The 19,066-nt window shown below is 37.1% G+C and overlaps 2 protein-coding genes across 2 annotated transcripts; one reads left to right on the top strand and one right to left on the bottom strand.

Moving 5' to 3' along the window:
- Nucleotides 1–478: 478 nt before the first annotated feature.
- Nucleotides 479–4,490, bottom strand: ppcdc (phosphopantothenoylcysteine decarboxylase). Its single transcript, XM_063004686.1, has 5 exons — nt 4,199–4,490; nt 3,205–3,300; nt 2,999–3,127; nt 1,914–2,082; nt 479–649 (listed from the first exon to the last, which is right to left on the bottom strand). The coding sequence occupies exons 1-5, from the start codon at nt 4,340–4,342 to the stop codon at nt 552–554; spliced, it is 636 nt and encodes a 211-aa protein (XP_062860756.1). The 5' UTR covers nt 4,343–4,490; the 3' UTR covers nt 479–551.
- Nucleotides 4,491–6,179: 1,689 nt separating this feature from the next.
- On the top strand, nt 6,180–18,321 carry hacd3 (3-hydroxyacyl-CoA dehydratase 3). The gene is made up of 11 exons (XM_063004685.1): nt 6,180–6,390; nt 11,499–11,541; nt 11,641–11,714; nt 13,093–13,257; nt 13,340–13,388; nt 13,469–13,579; nt 15,053–15,180; nt 16,147–16,259; nt 17,132–17,238; nt 17,569–17,700; nt 17,986–18,321. The coding sequence occupies exons 1-11, from the start codon at nt 6,310–6,312 to the stop codon at nt 18,060–18,062; spliced, it is 1,080 nt and encodes a 359-aa protein (XP_062860755.1). The 5' UTR covers nt 6,180–6,309; the 3' UTR covers nt 18,063–18,321.
- Nucleotides 18,322–19,066: the final 745 nt, after the last annotated feature.

The raw sequence follows: 19,066 nt of genomic DNA, 5'->3' as shown, positions 1-19,066 counted from the left end.
TCCTTAAAAAAAAAAAAAAAAAAAAAAAATGTATTTATTCAATTTCAAATTAACAATGAACAGTCGCTTTGTTCAGCGCTCAGCATGACAGCTTAGGGTTCTGAGAAATTGTAAGAATCAGCTTTTTATTTCTATTCTTACATGTTTTTTTATATTATATTTGTGTTATTTTCAGTGTATAAGTGTCAAAAGCAACCCCATTAGTTTACATAAGCCTAAAATATATGCAAGTCCACGGGACCATGGAATGCATTAACAGGTTTCCCATACATCCTTATAGGAAAAAATACCTTGAAACTCATCACCTTTAAAACTCAATGCCACTCCCAGAACCAACTGACAGTGAATTTCAAGGTACCACTGTAAAACAGAGCACTTACAAAAGATGATCTTGTATTGTAGATTGATAATGAGACAGACATTTTCTTATACATTTAAACTGAGGAACTATAAAGCAAAAAAAACACCAGAAACTAAATAAAAAAATCAGACATTTACTAAACAGAGAGAACTATTGTGGATGTGTTCTCCTGGTAGGCAATGTTCTGACTTTAACTTTTCTCTAATGTTGCAAATGAAGCTGTTGTTTTTTGTAGGTAGTGCTTCACTTCATTCACAATTGTTGACACCTCTGACATTGCACCTTTACCTGTGAAAAAACACAACAGTTCTCTTAGATTTACACCTTTGCAATAAGACAAAGCTAACCTGTTTAGTACGTTGGGCAGAATCCATCTGCTTCAGATTTTACTAAAATATTTACATAAATTAAATCTGGTACTCATGGTGAAATAGGATTCCAAGAAATTCCAAGAAAGAAAACATGACAAAAAAAGTACTGTATTGATTTTTATGTATTATGATTAGAATTGTCTTCTTTACTAAAGCTTAATAATAATGCTTGGATAAGGAATAGCAAGGAATCTTAAATCTGCTTAATATAGAAACGCTCAACATCCTGGAGGCTCATGTGTCCTCTTTTGCATACACAAGGTACTGAAATGGCAATGCCAGTAATTCTGGATTATCTGTGCTTTAGGCGGGCTGAGGTGTAGCTATGGTAACAAACAGCAAACTAAAGAAACAGTGGCCCCATTTCATGTCAATCATGTTGACCTGTTTGAATGAGGCGCGAACTACCAGCGGGCACTGTGCGATCGATGTATTGGGCACCCCTGGTTTAGGGTCTCTACATTAAAAACAGCCAAAATACCTCAGCCAACATACTTAACAGGGCATATTATGTTATTTATTATTATTTATGCCAAACCCACATTGACTGTAATAAACTTTATTATCAGACTGCAAAAGTTCCAGTAGTGATTTTTCAGTTTTTCTCTCTAATTGAGTTGTATCCAAATACAATGATTGCAGTACAGTTCCTCTGTACCGATACTACCCTCCACTGCTGACTGAAGAGCCCCTCCACTGACACACGTGTGCAGTAGCTGACTGCACTCACAAGGTGAGTTCAAATGCGGATCAGCCAATCGTTGTTCATGTAGCCATCCAGCCCACCCGGATGGCAGAGCTGAGATTAGAAACGATGTGTTCGAAATCTCAGCTCTGGCGTGCTAGTGTGTTTTACTGCTGTGCCACCTGAGCGGCTCCAGTAGTGAATTTGTACATTTAAAAACCTAATAACACAAAATACTAGCATCTCTAACTTTTGTTTTTCTTATTGTGCATGATGGCACAATACACTTGCATCATTTTAAAGTCAAGTTTATTACAGCTCTTATTGTATTTAACAATTATTTCATTATTGTCTTAACTTTGATTGTCAATAAAAGCACTTTCAAATTGGTGTATTTTCAAATATTCCTATTTTAAGGCACATTCTGCTAATAATTGTAAGATGCTTCCATTTAAACATGTTATAGAAGTTAGTGAAATGTGTTGCCATGCTATACCTTCATCTCCACAGACCAGCTTCTTGGAAATGCAGGGTATCTCCACATAGCCAAATCCTTGAAGTATGGTCACCTGTTGGGCAGTAATCGGGTGCTGCCACATAGCTGTGTTCATGGCAGGACAAAAGAGTAGAGGGCGACTGGTGTCCCATGCTCGTACCACACACGTCTGGCAGGAAAATGCAATAAATATTTTTTATTACCTTATTTTAAATTAAAATAAGATGTAAGGCAGAATTTTGTTAAAGCATCAGGTTAAAGAACCTTACGGTGATGTGAGTTCTTGATGATTAAGTTAACACTAACTGACTAGAAACAAGACACTTGGGTGACGCAGCAGTCTATTTAACAGTTGAGATCCGGGTATGTAAATTAGACTTCACCTAATTTACATAAAACATTGATTCTTGTGAGTGTACTGTTTTTTTTTAACTGAAATTTCATAGTGTATCTTGTTATCTTGGCTGGATTACACCCTGGACAGGGCATCAGTCCATTGCAGGGAAACACACACACACACACACACACACACACACACACACATTGACTTCCAGACATCTGGAGGTGATTTAGAGAAGCAAATCCACATTCTGAATGGTTTCTGGGGGAACCCCATAATAAAGATTGAACACACTACTGACATTACCTGCTGCACCACTGTGCCACTCAAAAATATACTTTATTAACATTACACAAACATGTGATTTACTAAAATAAGTTATTTCCACATTATCATAAAGATAACTATGGGGAAACCTACATTTTTTAATTTTTACTGTTAGAAAACGATGGGAAATTACAGCTGTGAGGTCACTTCACCAAAAAAAAATTTAAAAAATGTTGCCAAGATTCAAACAGTGAAGCATAAAACCATTAGAAATAACTACACAATCCCAGGACTACTTCCAAAGCACAGTTATGCCTCAAAACAGATCCAATCAGCTGTCATTACTTAGTACTTGAAATATCTAGAACTCTCAGCTCATGTTTGCCAAATTACACTTACATAACCATTGTTCTACATTAATACTGTGTTTTTGACCTTTTCTGGATTTACATACTGTATTGCAACAGAAATCACTTACCAGGAGGTTATCACATATACCGCTGGCTATCTTGCCGAGGGTGTTGGCATCCAGCGGAGCAATAACAAGCAGATCAGCCCAGCGTCTCAGCTCTATGTGCAGCACCGGGTCGGAGCGTGTTTTCCACATCTAAGACATAGCCAAATCCTGTGGTGATCTTATCAGTAGGGGAGTATTTGTTAATTTGGATATTAAGCTTTACTTACGTCCCACTCGTCCTTGTCTGTGTAGACACGAACAGGAATCTCAGCGACGTCATAAAAATGTGTGGCATGGTCTGTAGTGACCACACGTACGTCAACCTTCAGACAGAAGAACATTTTTAATTAGATTTTACAGCATCTATTTGATTTATCATTGCTGCATTTTTGCATTTTCCCTCTTTTCTTCCAATGTACTAATTTCCAGTTCACTGAATTGCAACATGGAGAGCTGCAGACTATCACAAACCCCCTCTGGCACTTGCATTGTCACTAGCATCTATTTCAGCTGCCCCCTCGACACAGGCAGTCGCTGTCTGCTTTTTTTAAAGATCTACTGTGAAGTATATCTACTGTGAACCTTTGTTTTAAATCAATTTTAATGTTTAAAGAACTATATTCTAAAAGTGTTTCCTCACTTATACTCACCAAGCACTATATTAAGTTTGTTTATTAGGATTTTAACAACATGTTTTACACTTTGGTTACATTCATGACAGGAACGGTAAGGTTCATCACACAAGGTTCATCAATTCACCTACTGATTATATCGAACACAGTCATGGACAATTTTGTATCTCCAATTCACCTCACTTGCATGTCTTTGGACTGTGGGGAAAAAACCGGAGCACCCGCAGGAAACCCACGTAGACACGGGGAGAACATGCAAACTCCACACAGAAAGTAGCCCGACCGCCCCACCTGGGGATCGAACCCAGGACCTTCTTGCTGTGAGGCGAGTTAGTGAAGAGGACGTGCGTGGTGTCCTGTGATGGATTCTTAGGTGTTTTTTTTGTACTTGTACAAAGTGTTTCCGGGTAAGCCGGACTCACCGCGACTCTGATTAAGCTGTAGATGTATGATCAAGTGTGACCACGAGTACCTGTATTACTGATGACAGACAGCGCCCTCTGCTGGAGACACGAGTTTTCTAACGGTAAAGCTCGGCTAAATATGAACACGCACACTTTAAACTAATAGTTATAACTTATAAACTCACCCCCTCGATTTCGAGAAGCTGTGACACCAATAAAGGCAATTTGATCGCTGCAACACTGCCAGTTACACCTACAAGAACCCGAAATGCAGACCCAGTGGGATTCAGGTCCAGTGTGGTGTTAGTGCAGTCTGAACTGTGCTGCATTGCTACAGTTTACTAATCCCATACTAAATCAGTTTTATAAATCCTCATCATCACATGCGGCTTAATTTATTAACAGTTTGTGATAGATTACACTGTTAAAACGCCTAAAGCATTTCTGCTAACAAGAAATTAACGTTTCTCAAATTGGAGACACACATTCGAACATGATTTGACTCACTTCCGTAAACATTGCCTTTACGTGACGTAAAATAGTTACAGCGCCCCCACTGGTCGTATGACTTGTAAACTTCAATATTTATTTATTTATTATTTAGTCTTTGCTATTATTGTTATTGGACAAAGACATGGGTAATAGGTTTGTCTTTGTGGTATTAATCATTTTCATAAGTCATATTTTCAAATAAAATCCAAGAAGTTTGTAAGACATACTCAAATTTGGTTTTGGCACCAATCACATAGAAGATATGGATGGGGCTTTAATAGATTTATTAATCTGCGCACTTAAATTATTGGTTTTATATCAATAAATCAAATCATATGAGACTTCAATAATTTATTTTTCTGCATTATATCATTGTTTCAAAACAAATACAAAAATATTTCCAAAAACAAGATTTGTAGTTGGTGAGGGACATTGATGTACGCATAAAGAAGTTAGTTTGACATCAGTAAATCAAATTATACAAGACTTTAATTGATTTATTTATCTACATTGTAAAACTACTATAGATTCTCTGGATCAAGTTAGTTTTATATATTACATACTACATGTGTATTCTATTTATTTAATTACATAGTGTGTGCAACAATACTTGTGTACTTTAATACTTTGTACTGTAATACTTGTGTAATACTTTTTGCTTTAATGTATCTTGAGCTGCTGTAATAACTGACTTTCCCTATGGGATTAATAAAGTTATCTATCTATCTATCTATCTATCTATCTATCTGTCTGTCTGTCTGTCTGTCTGTCTGTCTGTCTGTCTGTCTGTCTGTCTGTCTGTCTGTCTGTCTGTCTGTCTGTCTGTCTGTCTGTCTGTCTGTCTGTCTTCTTCTTCTTCTTCTTCTTCTTCTTCTTCTTCTTCTTCTTGTTCCTCAGCCTTTGTCCCGTTTTTCGGTTACGGGGTCGGCATTTCTGGCTTCTTCCCATTAGAGGTCGCCGGCGGGATTTGGCACAGTTTTTACGCCGGATGCCAATTTTGACACAACCCTCCCTATTTTATCCGGGCTTGGGACCGGCACTACAATGCACTGGTTTGTGCATCTATCTATCTATCTATCTATCTATCTATCTATCTATCTATCTATCTATCTATCTATCTATCTATCTATCTATCTATCTGTCTGTCTGTCTGTCTGTCTGTCTGTCTGTCTGTCTGTCTGTCTATCTGTCTGTCTGTCTGTCTAATCATAAAATTGTTATAAGGTAAATACAAAAATATTTACAAAAAAAGATTTGTAGTAGGTGAGGGGCATTGATGTGTGTATATAGAAGCTGGTTTGACATCAGTAAATCATACGAGACTTTATTTATCTGATCAAATGCATTGTGAATGTTATAAAACGTCCAACGTTTTTCCCGTTAATTTAACGACGGTCCCTAACTCGGTGTAAGTTTGATCAGCCGTATTTTTAAATAAATAAACGTACTGTCGAATTTAACATAACATTTTAACCGTAGTGTGTTGTTCTTTTCGTCTGCTTATAAATGTGTACAATAATTAGGTATTAGTTGTTATTTCTACCACTATCACTACAATAAGAAAATCGCGCTCCCACGTACAAAAGCGCGCCCCCGCGGACGACTAGAAGCACGCGCACGCGCACGCGCACTGCTCTCTGTGGAACGTTCTGGTTACACACAGGCTCGCTGTGCTGCTTCCGTCTGGCTAATTCTGATGCTGCTGAGTTGGCGGACTCATTCATTCATTTATTGGTTCGTTTATTCAGCTTGCACCGTTTTTAAGAACTAAAGTGGATATTTGAGACAGTGTAAGCGTTACAGCATGCAGACTCTCACACCTCAGGTGTTCTGGGCTCAGAGACACGGAGAAATTTACCTGCGAGTGGAGATAAGCGATGCAAAGGTAAATATCTACAGTGCTAGCTGCTAATGTTTACTGACCGACTAGCTGTAATTAACCAGTGTGCAAATACATCAGTTTGTTAATAATATTTGCAGAAATTAAATATGTAATTACTTAGCATGCATACAGCTGCTAGCTGTATTTAACATTTCTGTTTGACAGTTAGCTAGTAGTAGCTAGCAGGTGAGATTCTGATGCTTGTATGTACAGTAAATAAAAAAAGTCACTAACAGCTCGGCGATATAATTTGCATTTTAGTGTCCATATTACTGATTTAATAGTTACATAGCACGTATCGATTAATTCTGCAATACAGACTTTATATTTTCTTTATATATATATATATATATATAATTCTTTATATATAGACTTCATGTTAGTGTGTATTGTTGCACACACTATGTAATTAAATAAATAGAATACACATGTAGTATGTAATATAAAAAACTAACTTGATCCAGAAAATCTATAGTAGTTTTACAATGTAGATAAATAAATCCATTAAAGTCTTTATATTTGTTATATTTATATTTAAGATATATATTTATATCTTATATTTTCTTATATTTGCACTGTGGTTCACTTTATAATTCACTTTATAATTTATATTTTACAGCTGTTACTTATAATCTATACTAACCTTACAATGTTAACCGAAATAACACCTCCATATGTACCCTCAGGTCCTGTTGTTGTAGTGTGTTGTCTGAGTGTTGTTGTGGTTATACAGATACTTGTTTGTACAATGTGAATCTCTGTTGTGTGTACTATTACTTTTGACTTTTGATTTATGTAACTTGCTACTGAGGCCTTAATTTCCTTCGGGATGAATAAAGTATCTATCTATCTATCTAATCTATCTAATCTATCTATCTATCTATCTAATCTATCTAATCTATCTAATCTATCTATCTATCTATCTATCTAATCTATCTAATCTATCTATCTATCTAATCTATCTAATCTATCTATCTATCTATCTATCTAATCTATCTAATCTATCTATCTATCTATCTAATCTATCTAATCTATCTATCTATCTAATCTATCTAATCTCTATCTATCTATCTAATCTATCTAATCTATCTATCTATCTATCTATCTAATCTATCTAATCTATCTATCTATCTAATCTATCTATCTATCTATCTATCTATCTAATCTATCTAATCTATCTATCTATCTATCTAATCTATCTATCTATCTAATCTATCTATCTAGTGAACATGTTTTAGTGCCTTAAAATATCTTTGTGGTTCATTTTTCATTCCAAATGCCAGTGATTGTCTAACTATATGTTCCCCACTGGTTTATTTGTATATTTAAACTTCTAAAATAATGACGACTTAAAACAACAGCTTTAAATTTAAACTAAGATTAAAAATCTCCGTCAATGTGCTGTGGAAAGAGGAATCAAAAGGACTGAAATGCCTTTACTTAAAGAGCTGACTGTCATTCCCATCATTAGTAACTGGTCCTTATTGTGTTTTGTTTGTTTGTTTGTTTGTTTATTAGGATTTTAACGTTATGTTTTACACTTTGGTTACATTCGTGACAGAAATGGTAGTTACTCGTTACACAAGATTCATCAGTTCACAAGGTTATATCAAACACAGTCTTGGACCATTTTGGTTCTCCAATTCACCTCACTTGCATGTCTTTGGACTGTGGGAGGAAACCGGAGCACCCGGAGGAAACCCACACAGACATGGGGAGAACATGCACAATGCAAATCCTTATTGTGTATTGAAGGTCAATAGTCCTGAATCATGTTTAATGGTTAGGTCTAGTTTTATGTGATTATAGACTGCAATTCTGTGTTGGTGGCTGCTGGTTGAGAACCCAAGTCAAAATAACTTATTTGCAAAGACTTTTACCCATAGGGGGACAAATGGACCTCTGTCATGTCAACAAAACCCCCCTACAGTACCTGCACCAATTGTTTTTTGCCATTAATTTATTTATTAGTTAAGGTTTTACTTTGGCACCCATGTGTATTTATGTGTGGTTTTGCCCCATTATTATCTCTTTCAAAATAGATGGTTTCACAGTACATCACGGTATTTTATTTTGTATGACTGGGACTTTTTATATGTCTGTGGCTTATCCTACTGTCATAAGTACATAGAATATAATACATTTTAATTTCACCATGTATATAATGAAGGTTTTGAGTACTTTAAGATTTGCTTGGCCCCACAAAATGACATGATATATGATGGAATCAGTACGTGTGAAACTGTTGCAATAAATAAAATTGTATTTATCTCTACTGTACAACTTGACCACAGGTCTGTTGTAGAAAACTGGACAACTTTAAATATCTCTGCTTCCAGTTTGCTTATAACTATGGTTTAGCGACTGACCTGAAGTATTTTCGCCCCGTAAGACAAACCTGGAATCCACTGTTTTAATTATTGCTCTAAAAGCTTTTTTCTCGACTGTCTATAAAGGAATCATGTCCTTGCATATGTAGATTGTTACTGCATTCATAATGTTGTATGTTATGTTACGGTATGGTGGTATATGAAAAATCCATACCGTATGAGGAATCAAAGAAGGGTTACCGAATGTACCGTCATACCTCCCAGCCCTGATAGATGGATGGATGGATGGATGGATAGATACTTTATTGATCCCGAAGGAAATTAAAGCCCCAGTAGCATTGTACAACAAGAATTAACAGTAGAGTGCAAAACAAAAGCAAACAGTAAAACTAGAACTAAGTATAATGGATAACTGATAACTGTAATGACTATGCAAATAAATGCTTACTGTTCGAAAAAGCTATGAAACAAATATGAATACATCAAACATACCCCAGATAAAATCTATATCAATCATGTAATAGCTATTTTGTATCATTTGTTAGAAAAATGATTGTTTCATTATGATAAACCATTAAGAACGTTATATACAGATGTGATACTTAGAGGTTTTTTGTAATTTGGCTCTACTGATTTGTTAAGATCAGTTTGACAATCCAGCAGTTACCACTGTAGCATGAGCTAGGAGGTGCAATGTCTGGGATATGCAGGAATTTGAAGGGTTTAAGTCCACTGTCTCCAAAATTTGTTTTTCTTTGTGTCACTATTCCTATCTTGGTGCTTTATAATAATAATAATAATAATACATTTTATTTATATAGCGCTTTTCAAGATACTCAAAGACGCTTTACATAAGACAAATAATCAAAACAAATACGTACATACACCATACAAATCATAGTACAAAATCAAATGAATACAGATCCTTGCTCATCCTTACCCAAGAGCCATCTGCTCCACACACTATATCAACTCATGTTTTATTTACGACCCTCTCAGGTACCAAATGAGAACATATGGTTTGTATACAAGGATTGGTGTTTCCCTGAGACGTAATACTGTAATAGACGGTGCTGAGACAGGGGTGCATGTTTGACACATGTCCTGACTAAATGGACATCTGTTTTCCTTCTAATAACAATTCAGGTGCTCACACAGTGGTAGCATTGTGTTTCCACGAAACAGTTGCCACTCGTAACCTATCATGCATACAGGTTTATGCAAATATCAGCTTGTTTTTTTAAGGGAACGGATGGGTACTATCTTTAGTTATATTACAATTCGTTTGAATAAGACCAGAAATCATTATATTGTGGTCACACTTGTTTTTGCAGCATTGTTTCAAGTTTCAATAAACTAGTATTTCTAAACTGTTGACATTCTTGTAGAATAATAAGTAGGTTATTGTATTTTTGTTTAAACCAAATGAATGACCAAATCCACAATTTTGGCTTTGTCTTAAGCCACATTTAGTTGTACTTATTAGTATTTAAAACAAGTGCACTACCCATAATAGTGTTAGTACTGGATTACTATACGGTGTGCAGCATTCAATTAAACACTGTCTTTTAGATGTAGCAGCTTACCTTGTTGGCTGGTGCACTGTTACTATGGAATGTTTAACCTGTTAGTCTGTGAGTTTACTACAAGGGAGATGTCATTTATTGTAAACAACAATACTGGCAAGAAGCTTGCAACCATTAACATTAGAAAATACACCGATCAGCCATAACATTAAAACCAACTCCTTGTTTCTATACACATTGTCCTTATTATCAGCTCCACTTACAAGGCACTTTGTAGTTCTACAATTACTGACTGTAGTCCATCTGTTTCTCTGCATGCTTTGTTAGCCTCCTTTCTACTGTTCTTCATTGATCAGGACTCTCCCAGGACCACCACAGAGCAGGTATTATTTGGGTGGTGAATCATTCTCAGCACTGCAGTGACACTGACATGGTGGTGGTGTGAAACTGTCACCGCTGGACTGAGAATAGTCCACCAACCAAAAATATACAGCCAAGAGTGCCCCATGGGCAGCGTCCTGTGACCACTGATGAAGGTCTAGAAGATGACCAACTCAAACAGCAGCAATAGATGAGCGATCGTCTCTGACTTTACATCCACAAGGTGGACCAATAGAGTCTAGTGTCTAATAGAGTGGCAAGTGAGTGGACATGGAAAATTATCCAACACCCAAATAATAACTGCTCTGTGGTGGTCCTGTGGGGGTCCTGACCATTGAAGAACAGAGTTAAAGCAGGTTAAAAAGTATGTAGAGAAACAGATGGACTACAGTCAGTAATTGTAAATCTACAAAGTGCTTCTATATGGTAAGTGGAGCTGATAAAATGGACAGTGAGTGTAGAAACAAGGAGGTGGTTCTAATGGTATGGCTGATCAGTGTATAGTATTAATATAGTGGCCTTTATAGAGCATTGTTTATATTTAAAATGGATTTACCTGTCCATAGAACTTGGCTTAAAATCATACCACCCAATTATTGACATCACTCTAAAGTCCTTCCTTCCTGATTTGGTTTTTGCCAAAAGCTCTGTGTTTATGTTTATTTTAAAATGTTCATTTTAAATAGAAAAATGTTAGTTCTGCACTGTGCTTAGTTTGAGTCTACCACAAATTTTGACCATGTCAGTTTTTTTGTATCTGCAACATCTCAGCTATCACATCAGATTCTAATTTGAATGTTTGAAAAATGACAGGAAATGCAAACCAGCAGCGCTGCTGTTAAACCTAACACTGTGTGCTTTGTCTCTTTTGCAGAACCTCGATATAAGTGTACAAGAAAATACGCTTTACTTTAAAGGTAGCCTGTTTTATCTTACTTCTATAGGTGCTACTGAATTATATAGCTTTTTATCTACTGTCTCACTGTGTTTTATTTATTTACTTATTTTTGTATCAGGTCAGGGTCATGGAGCAAAAGGACAAAATGAATATGAATTCAGTTTGAACTTCTTAAAACCAGTAAAACCTGAGGTAAGAGCTGTCTGATTCATACGTTTTATGAGAAGTGGTAGAAAAACGTAGTAGTAATACTTAAAAATAGTAAGATGTTGTTAGCAACGTGTGGATGGTGGTATGACAGAAAGGAAATAACCCAAACTATTTTACACTAATCTTGATGACAAATCTATGGTTTGTCTTTTAAGGTAATAAGATAAACATGCATGTTAAAATATATGTTGTATGTATTATTTAATTTATATTTGAACAGTTTATTAACCATTTACTAGCCTAAGAACTAATTTGTTTAAAGATCAGTCTGACAATAAAAGTAGGGCTGCAAGGACTGATAAATTCAGTGGTGATAATGATTAAAAAAATAAAAGCATTTGAATAATGATTATTTCTGCAAGACAGTACAGTGTATTGGCAACAAAAAAAAACAAGGTCAGGATATATTTTCATATGTTGATTCTGCAAATGCTATTCTTTTTAGAAGTCCGGCTTTTATATTGTTGTACCATCACAAGCTCTGTACAGTGACATTGGGCATTATGTTTAACATTTTATTTATGATATAAAAGGAATATGATGAGCTCATCTTATTTCAAAGATTACGCCAGCACAGATGTTTTCCTCATAATTAGTTTTATTTAGTTTGCAAGCAAATGCTGCTTTCTTCTATTAAATGTAAGGTAAAGCTTTTGTTGTTTATAAATCAATCTATCTATTTCCTTGGCTTAGCTCCCGTTAGGGGTCGCCGGCGGATCGTGAGCCGCATTATTGATTTGGCACAGTTTTTACGCCGGATGCCCTTCCTGACACAACCCTCCTTATTTATCCGGGCTTGGGACCGGCACTACAGTGCACTGGTTTATGCATCCTAATGGCTAGGTACCTATAGGACAATTCAGTGTCTCCAATCAGCCTGGCTGCATGTTTTTGGACTGTGGGAGGAAACCCACACAGACAAGGGGAGAACATGCAAACTCCGCACAGAAAGGACCCAGACCGCCCCACCTGGGGATCGAACCCAGGACCTTCTTGCTGTGAGGCGTCATTGCTATGAATAAAATTAGAAAATTGAAGTATTTGTTAGTTGTAGCCTTGATGTTTAATGTTTATCTAAATAATAAATTGAGGATCATATCATGCAGCTCCAGATTTATTCCAAAAAGTCAGGATCTCTAGGATCTTGCCTATAAATATAAAATGGTAGGCAGCTGTTTATTGTTTGAAATGCAGTACAATGTACTGGGTTGGCAGATATTCAGGGGTTGGATGCTCATTGCAAGGATCTTTTTGAGCAACTCAAATTATTGTGTGATTTATTACTAAAAAAGAAATATATAGGTATTCGTAATAGGAATATATATATATATATATAAAGTGTGTGTGTGTGTGTGTTTAGATAAAACCGAAATCCACCCAGCGACAGGTAAATATTACAGTAAGAAAAAAGGAGCACTGCTGGTGGAATCGACTCACTGTGCAGGAAAAGAGGCCTGTTTTTCTGGCTCCTGACTTCGACCGCTGGCTGGACGAGTCGGATGCTGAGATGGAACTAAGGGAAAAGGTTTGTGAATCAGAATGATTAGAAGTAGTAATCTGCAGTAGGAGATATTTTGGCTCTTACTAACAGTTGCTTGTTTGTACAGGAGGAAAAAATAAATAAAATAAGCGTTGAGTCAAGGATTCGAAAGGACCGTAAGTGACCCTTCAAAAATCTAATTCAGAACATACATTTTTGAAGATTTTAGATATCTAATACCACATTTTTCTCCCAGCATACCTAGGCTTGAAAAAGGGATATCTCTTCATGTACAACATGGTCCAGTTCCTGGGCTTTTCCTGGGTCTTTGTCAACATGAGTGTGCGTCTTTTTATACTTAAAGAAGGTATGCACAGACTGCTTCACTCATATCAATAGTTTATTTTAACCTTTTTTGTTTGAATAAATATTTTGGGCTGTGTCCAGATTCAGACATTTGGCAGCTTGTATTTATGCATGTAAAATGATTTGCACCGAGATTTGTGATAATACATGGGTGCATAAGTGCATAATCTTAGCAGCCCAGCATACAGATTACATTGGGTCAGTTTCACCCCTACGTGTTTCTTAGAGAGTAGAGTAGTAGAGTTCCCAGGGTGGAATTTTTTTCAGGGCTGCCTTGTTTTGCCAGATGTTTTGTGGATGATATTATGCAGAAGTTTTGTGGGTATACAGTTCTATCATGGTAACAAAAGTTCTAGTAAGTATGGGGGAAAGTGTAGTTGACAGTTCTATCTAGTCCATTCTGTCTTACATAGCCCTTTACATAAGAGATTTATAGCATCGACATTTAAATTGTACAGTGGTCAGTGTTAGAAAAACTCTTCAAATCCGCTTTTAAAGTATGTAAAGGTATAATTTTAAAGGCCAGAGGCTTTTAATGATGTCTTTGGACACATTCGAGAGCATTTTTGCAAGACAGAAAGCAGAAGTACTGTGCAAGTCTGTTGTTGATTTAAGCCAGTGTGAATTACTAACATGCAAATAATACTATGCAAAAACTACAAACCCTATTTCTCAAAAAGAAGTTGGGACATTTTGTAAAATGTAGAATCTGTAATTTGTTAAGTCTCTTAAATCTTTATGAAACTGGCAAAAGTAGAATAAAACGATTTCCAGTCTATTTACTGATCAACTTTTTGTATTTTGTGCATATACATATTGTACATATACATTTACAAACACATTTAGAATTTGATGCCTGCAACACACTTTTAAAAGGTTGGGACGGGGCAAAATACACAATCAGATGAGTCCATGTTTCAACTTGTTTTTGGGAAAAATGGATGCTGAGTCCTCAGTGCCAGAGATAAAAAGAACTATTCAGGCTGCTATCAGTGAAAGATGCAAAATCCAGCGTCTGTCATCATCTGAGGATTTCATGGAGATGCATGCTGCTATCAAGGTGATGTCTTTTCACTGGAAGTCCAGGCCTCATTCTGTACTACAACAGCATGGCTTCATAGACACAGAATGTGTGTGTTTGATTGGCCATGTCTTCTATTGAAATTGTTTGGTGCAGCATGAAGAGACTTGTGTATCAAGCAAGAATGGACAAACATTTCACGTGCAAAACTGCAACAAGTTCAGGACTTATTATTACTTAAGTGTAACTTAACTCTACATAGAGCCATTTGTCATAAACAGTATTCAAAATATGAAAACCTTAATGGTAGCACAAAAATAACTTTATACGCCTGCATTTTGGCTTTTAAAAACAGTACTTGGGTAAACGTTTTCAGATGCTGTAACAAGTAATAATGCTGCAACTGAGGAAGTTCTTTCTTTGTTGCTTATACTGTTCCTCTTGCTCTTGTAGATTCTTTTTATGATACTTTTCACACCATTGCTGATGTGATGTACTTCTGCCAGATGCTAGCGATTGCGGAAGTTATCAACCCTGCTCTGGGGTTGGTCAAGACTGGTGTAATGCCTGCCTTTATACAAGTAAGAGAAAAAGGTCTACCTCAACCCAACACCTAATTAATAGAGGTGTATTGCATGTGTATTACAATACATATAGATTTTCCTTTTTTCCATCACACACTACAGAGTTTCTGCTTGTAAGTGCCCATTAAAGCAACATTAGCACAAAAAAATCTGCTTCAGGTGCTTCAGAGAATGTGTTTGTATGGCTAAGGAGTCAAACAGAAGCCTGAGAATTGAAGTGGTGTAAAGCATGCCATCACTAGACTCTGGAAATATTATCTATGAACTATTTGGCAGTCAGATAGTTGTGCCCCATGCACTAAGCAAATGGTACAGAGGCATGGTTTGGCAAATTTGATATAAACAAACTCCAGTGGCTGGCATAAAGCCCTGACCATAATTTAATTGAACATCTTTAGGATAGATTGGAATGCTGTTTGTGAGCTAGGCACTCTAAAGTCTTGTTAAAAGCTGTCATGGAAAAATGAGGTCACATAAAAAAACAAAGATTACAGTTGACTGGATTGAAGAATTTATTGACACAATCGTGGGTTCTTACAGCAGTGGAATAGCTGAAGAACAAGGAACAGAACTGTCCAACATTGGGTGTTGGACTTTGGAATCTCCATCCTATGCTGTCGTTTTTTATCTGCTTACAACATTTTACAACAGCTTAACGATCGACATGTTGCTTATCTCTGTACTTTAGACTCCCAGCCACATCTAAAGCAGCCACATAAGGATTTAACAACAAGTGTTTAATACACAAGCAGCAAAATACTAATATTCAGGTGATGTCAAATATAATATGTAATTTTTCCATAACAAACCCTTCTCAGAAAAATGCGTACTCCATATGAATGATCATGGTTTTAACATATACTGTTCATCAGGCTCATATAGGTGTGATGGTCAGGTGTCTGCATACTTTCGGACATATGGTGTAAGTGCTGCTCTCGTTATGCAAATTATTTATCTTATTAGGTGATGGGGAGAAACTTTGTCCTTTTTGTGATCTTCGGAAGCCTGGAAGAGATGCAGAACAAACCTGTCGTTTTCTTTGTCTTTTATCTGTGGAGTGCTATAGAGATATTCAGGTGAGCTTCTAAATGCAAGTTGCACAATTATAACACATTATTTGCCACTGTTGTCCACTGCACCATATAGAAAAATAAATATTGGCGTAATAACTTTGCTTAGATTGAAAATGCTAGTAGCAAAGTGGTACCTTGTAACTCAACGTCCCCTAAACTCAAAGGGTTGGTTTCCCAGACAGGGATTAAGGCTAGTCCAGGACTACATTTTGCTTTAAATGGAGAATCTCCATTCAAAACGCTGTGTAGTCTAGGACTAGGCTTAATCCCTGTCTGTGAAACCAACCCAAAATCTTTGAAACTCAACGCCCTTCATCGAGAAATATGTACACTTAAACTCAATGTTTTCCTTAAACTCAATGTGTTCAGTTTTTTTTAATTAATTTATTTAATTTCAAATGAACAATGAACTGTTGCTTGAGCGGTGCGGTTAACTCCTCGGTTCGAAACTTAGCGTTGCCACCGGTTGGATGGGCGCCATCTAGCGGGCATAATTGGCAGTGCCTGCAGCAGACACGTTTCTGCTAGGGTGGGATGACCGGACTATGTGGGTGGGGTCTTCAAAACGCTGTGTAAGGACCCTGATTAGCAGTGAGGAGCCTGTGCAGAATGCATGGGTGGAAAAGGGTTCCGCTAAGGGCTGCGCGTGGGTCGGAGGAGGCGTGAGCAGCAATATACCCACCTCGACTGTAATCAGTGGAAGACAAACTGACTACGCTAAATTGGGAGAAAATGTGTTCATTATAGTGCAGAATTGGTCTCTTTATTGTTACATTTTAAATCCTGTCATTGGTCTGTTTTCAATAACTAACACTGATGACAACATTTTAATGAAATAATTTTTGTGATGCCTATTTTGTGATGGTTCACCCTAGGTACCCCTTTTACATGTTGGCCTGCATTGATACAGAATGGAAAATTCTGACTTGGCTCCGATATACTATTTGGATTCCCCTCTACCCACTTGGTGTTCTGGCTGAAGGTAAGTATAGTTAGACATGATTTTTTAATGCACATAGTTCAAGAAATATCACATATTATTTTTATTTCCCGTCTGTGTGATAATTATGGAGACTCAATACTGACATCCTCTCAGTAACCAAGCCAACTCTCTCTGTGTTTTGCAAACTATGTGATAGTGTTTGATCTGTTATCACTAAACGTACACGTTTGCAGTAAAAAATACTAGTGGATGGAATTACAAAGCAATTCATACTGAATAATGAATCATGACATTCCACGTGCTTGCTGATGAGGTAAACATCCTGGTATAAACATTTTCAGCTCATTTCTGTTTTCTTTGCCCCATCAGCTGTGGCAGTTATCCAGTCCATACCTATCTTTGATGAGACTCGATTTTTAAGCATCCCTCTGCCTAAAGTTCTTGGCTCCTCTCTTAGTTTTTCATACATTCTTCAGATCTACCTGCTGCTCATGTTCCTGGGTAAGTCTTATAACTTCCTGTGTATATCACAGTCCTCTGTGGCTTGCACGACTCTGCTGTTATAGCCCGCCACTTTTTATTCAGTGAGGGCTCACACAGCTACGTATATCACATATGCAAATTTGTGTGCAAGTCTCCCAAGCACAAACCCTCATGGTGTTTTAACACCATAAAAAAAAATAGAGAAAAGATACTAGGGGAGCAAATACTTTTTTTTAAGAGACGTACATGCACCTAGATATTTGCAAGCACCTGATTCTTATTGCATCGCTTGACATGTTACAGGACTCTTTATCAACATTCGCCACCTGTACAAGCAGAGGAGGAGACGCTTCAGAGTAAAGAAGAGGAAAGCCAACTGATGTGCCCACTGGAGGAAACATTCAACCCTGCCTTTACAGAATGCTCAGATACTTGCTCACATCACAACAAATACTGGCTACACCAAACAAAGTGTTTACTGTTCCACTCTCAAGCTCAATAGCACACTGTTAAGCTACTATACAAAATGAATACAAGATAGGAAATCACTCTCATACTTGACATGAATGAAAGTATTTATAAATCTGATTGTCATGTCTGTGTGTGGGCATTTTATTAAAGATGTGTGATTACTAATAATTTGACTCATAACCTCAGGGATGTGGTAGTTTAAAAGCAATACACCGATCAGCCATAACATTAAAACCACCTCCTTGTTTCTACACTCACTGTCTATTTTATCAGCTTCCCTTACCATATAGAAGCACTTTGTCATTCTACAATTACTGACTGATTACTGTAGTCCATCTGTTTCTCTGCATGCTTTGTTAGCCCCCTTTCATAATGTTTTTCAATGGTCAGGACTCTCTCAGGACCCCCACAGAGCAGGTATTATTTGGGTGGCGGATCATTCTCAGCACTGCAGTGACAATGACATGGTGGTGGTGTGTTAGTGTGTGTTGTGCTGGTATGAGTGGATCAGACACAGCAGAGCTGCTGGAGTTTTGAAATACCGTGTCCACTCACTGTCCACTCTATTAGACACTCCTACCTAGTTGGTCCACCTTGTAGATATAAAGTCAGAGACGATCGCTCATCTATTGCTGCTGTTTGAGTTGGTCATCTTTGAGATCTTCATCAGTGGTCACAGGGCGCTGTTGGCTGAATATTTTTGGTTGGTGGACTATTCTCAGTCCAGCAGTGACAGTGAGGTGTTTAAAAACTCCAGCAGTGGTTCTGTGTCTGATCCACTCATACCAGCACAACACACACTAACACACCACCACCATGTCAGTGTCACTGCAGTGCTGAGAATGATCCACCACCCAAATAATACCTGCTCTGTAGTGGTCCTGGGAGTCATGACCATTGAAGAACAGCTTGA

This window comes from Trichomycterus rosablanca, chromosome 11 (genome assembly GCF_030014385.1).
Source record: "Trichomycterus rosablanca isolate fTriRos1 chromosome 11, fTriRos1.hap1, whole genome shotgun sequence".
Classification (NCBI taxonomy): Eukaryota; Metazoa; Chordata; class Actinopteri; order Siluriformes; family Trichomycteridae; genus Trichomycterus; species Trichomycterus rosablanca.
The sequence above is the reverse complement of the archived record's forward strand: the minus strand, read 5'-3'. Positions and strand labels throughout refer to the sequence as shown.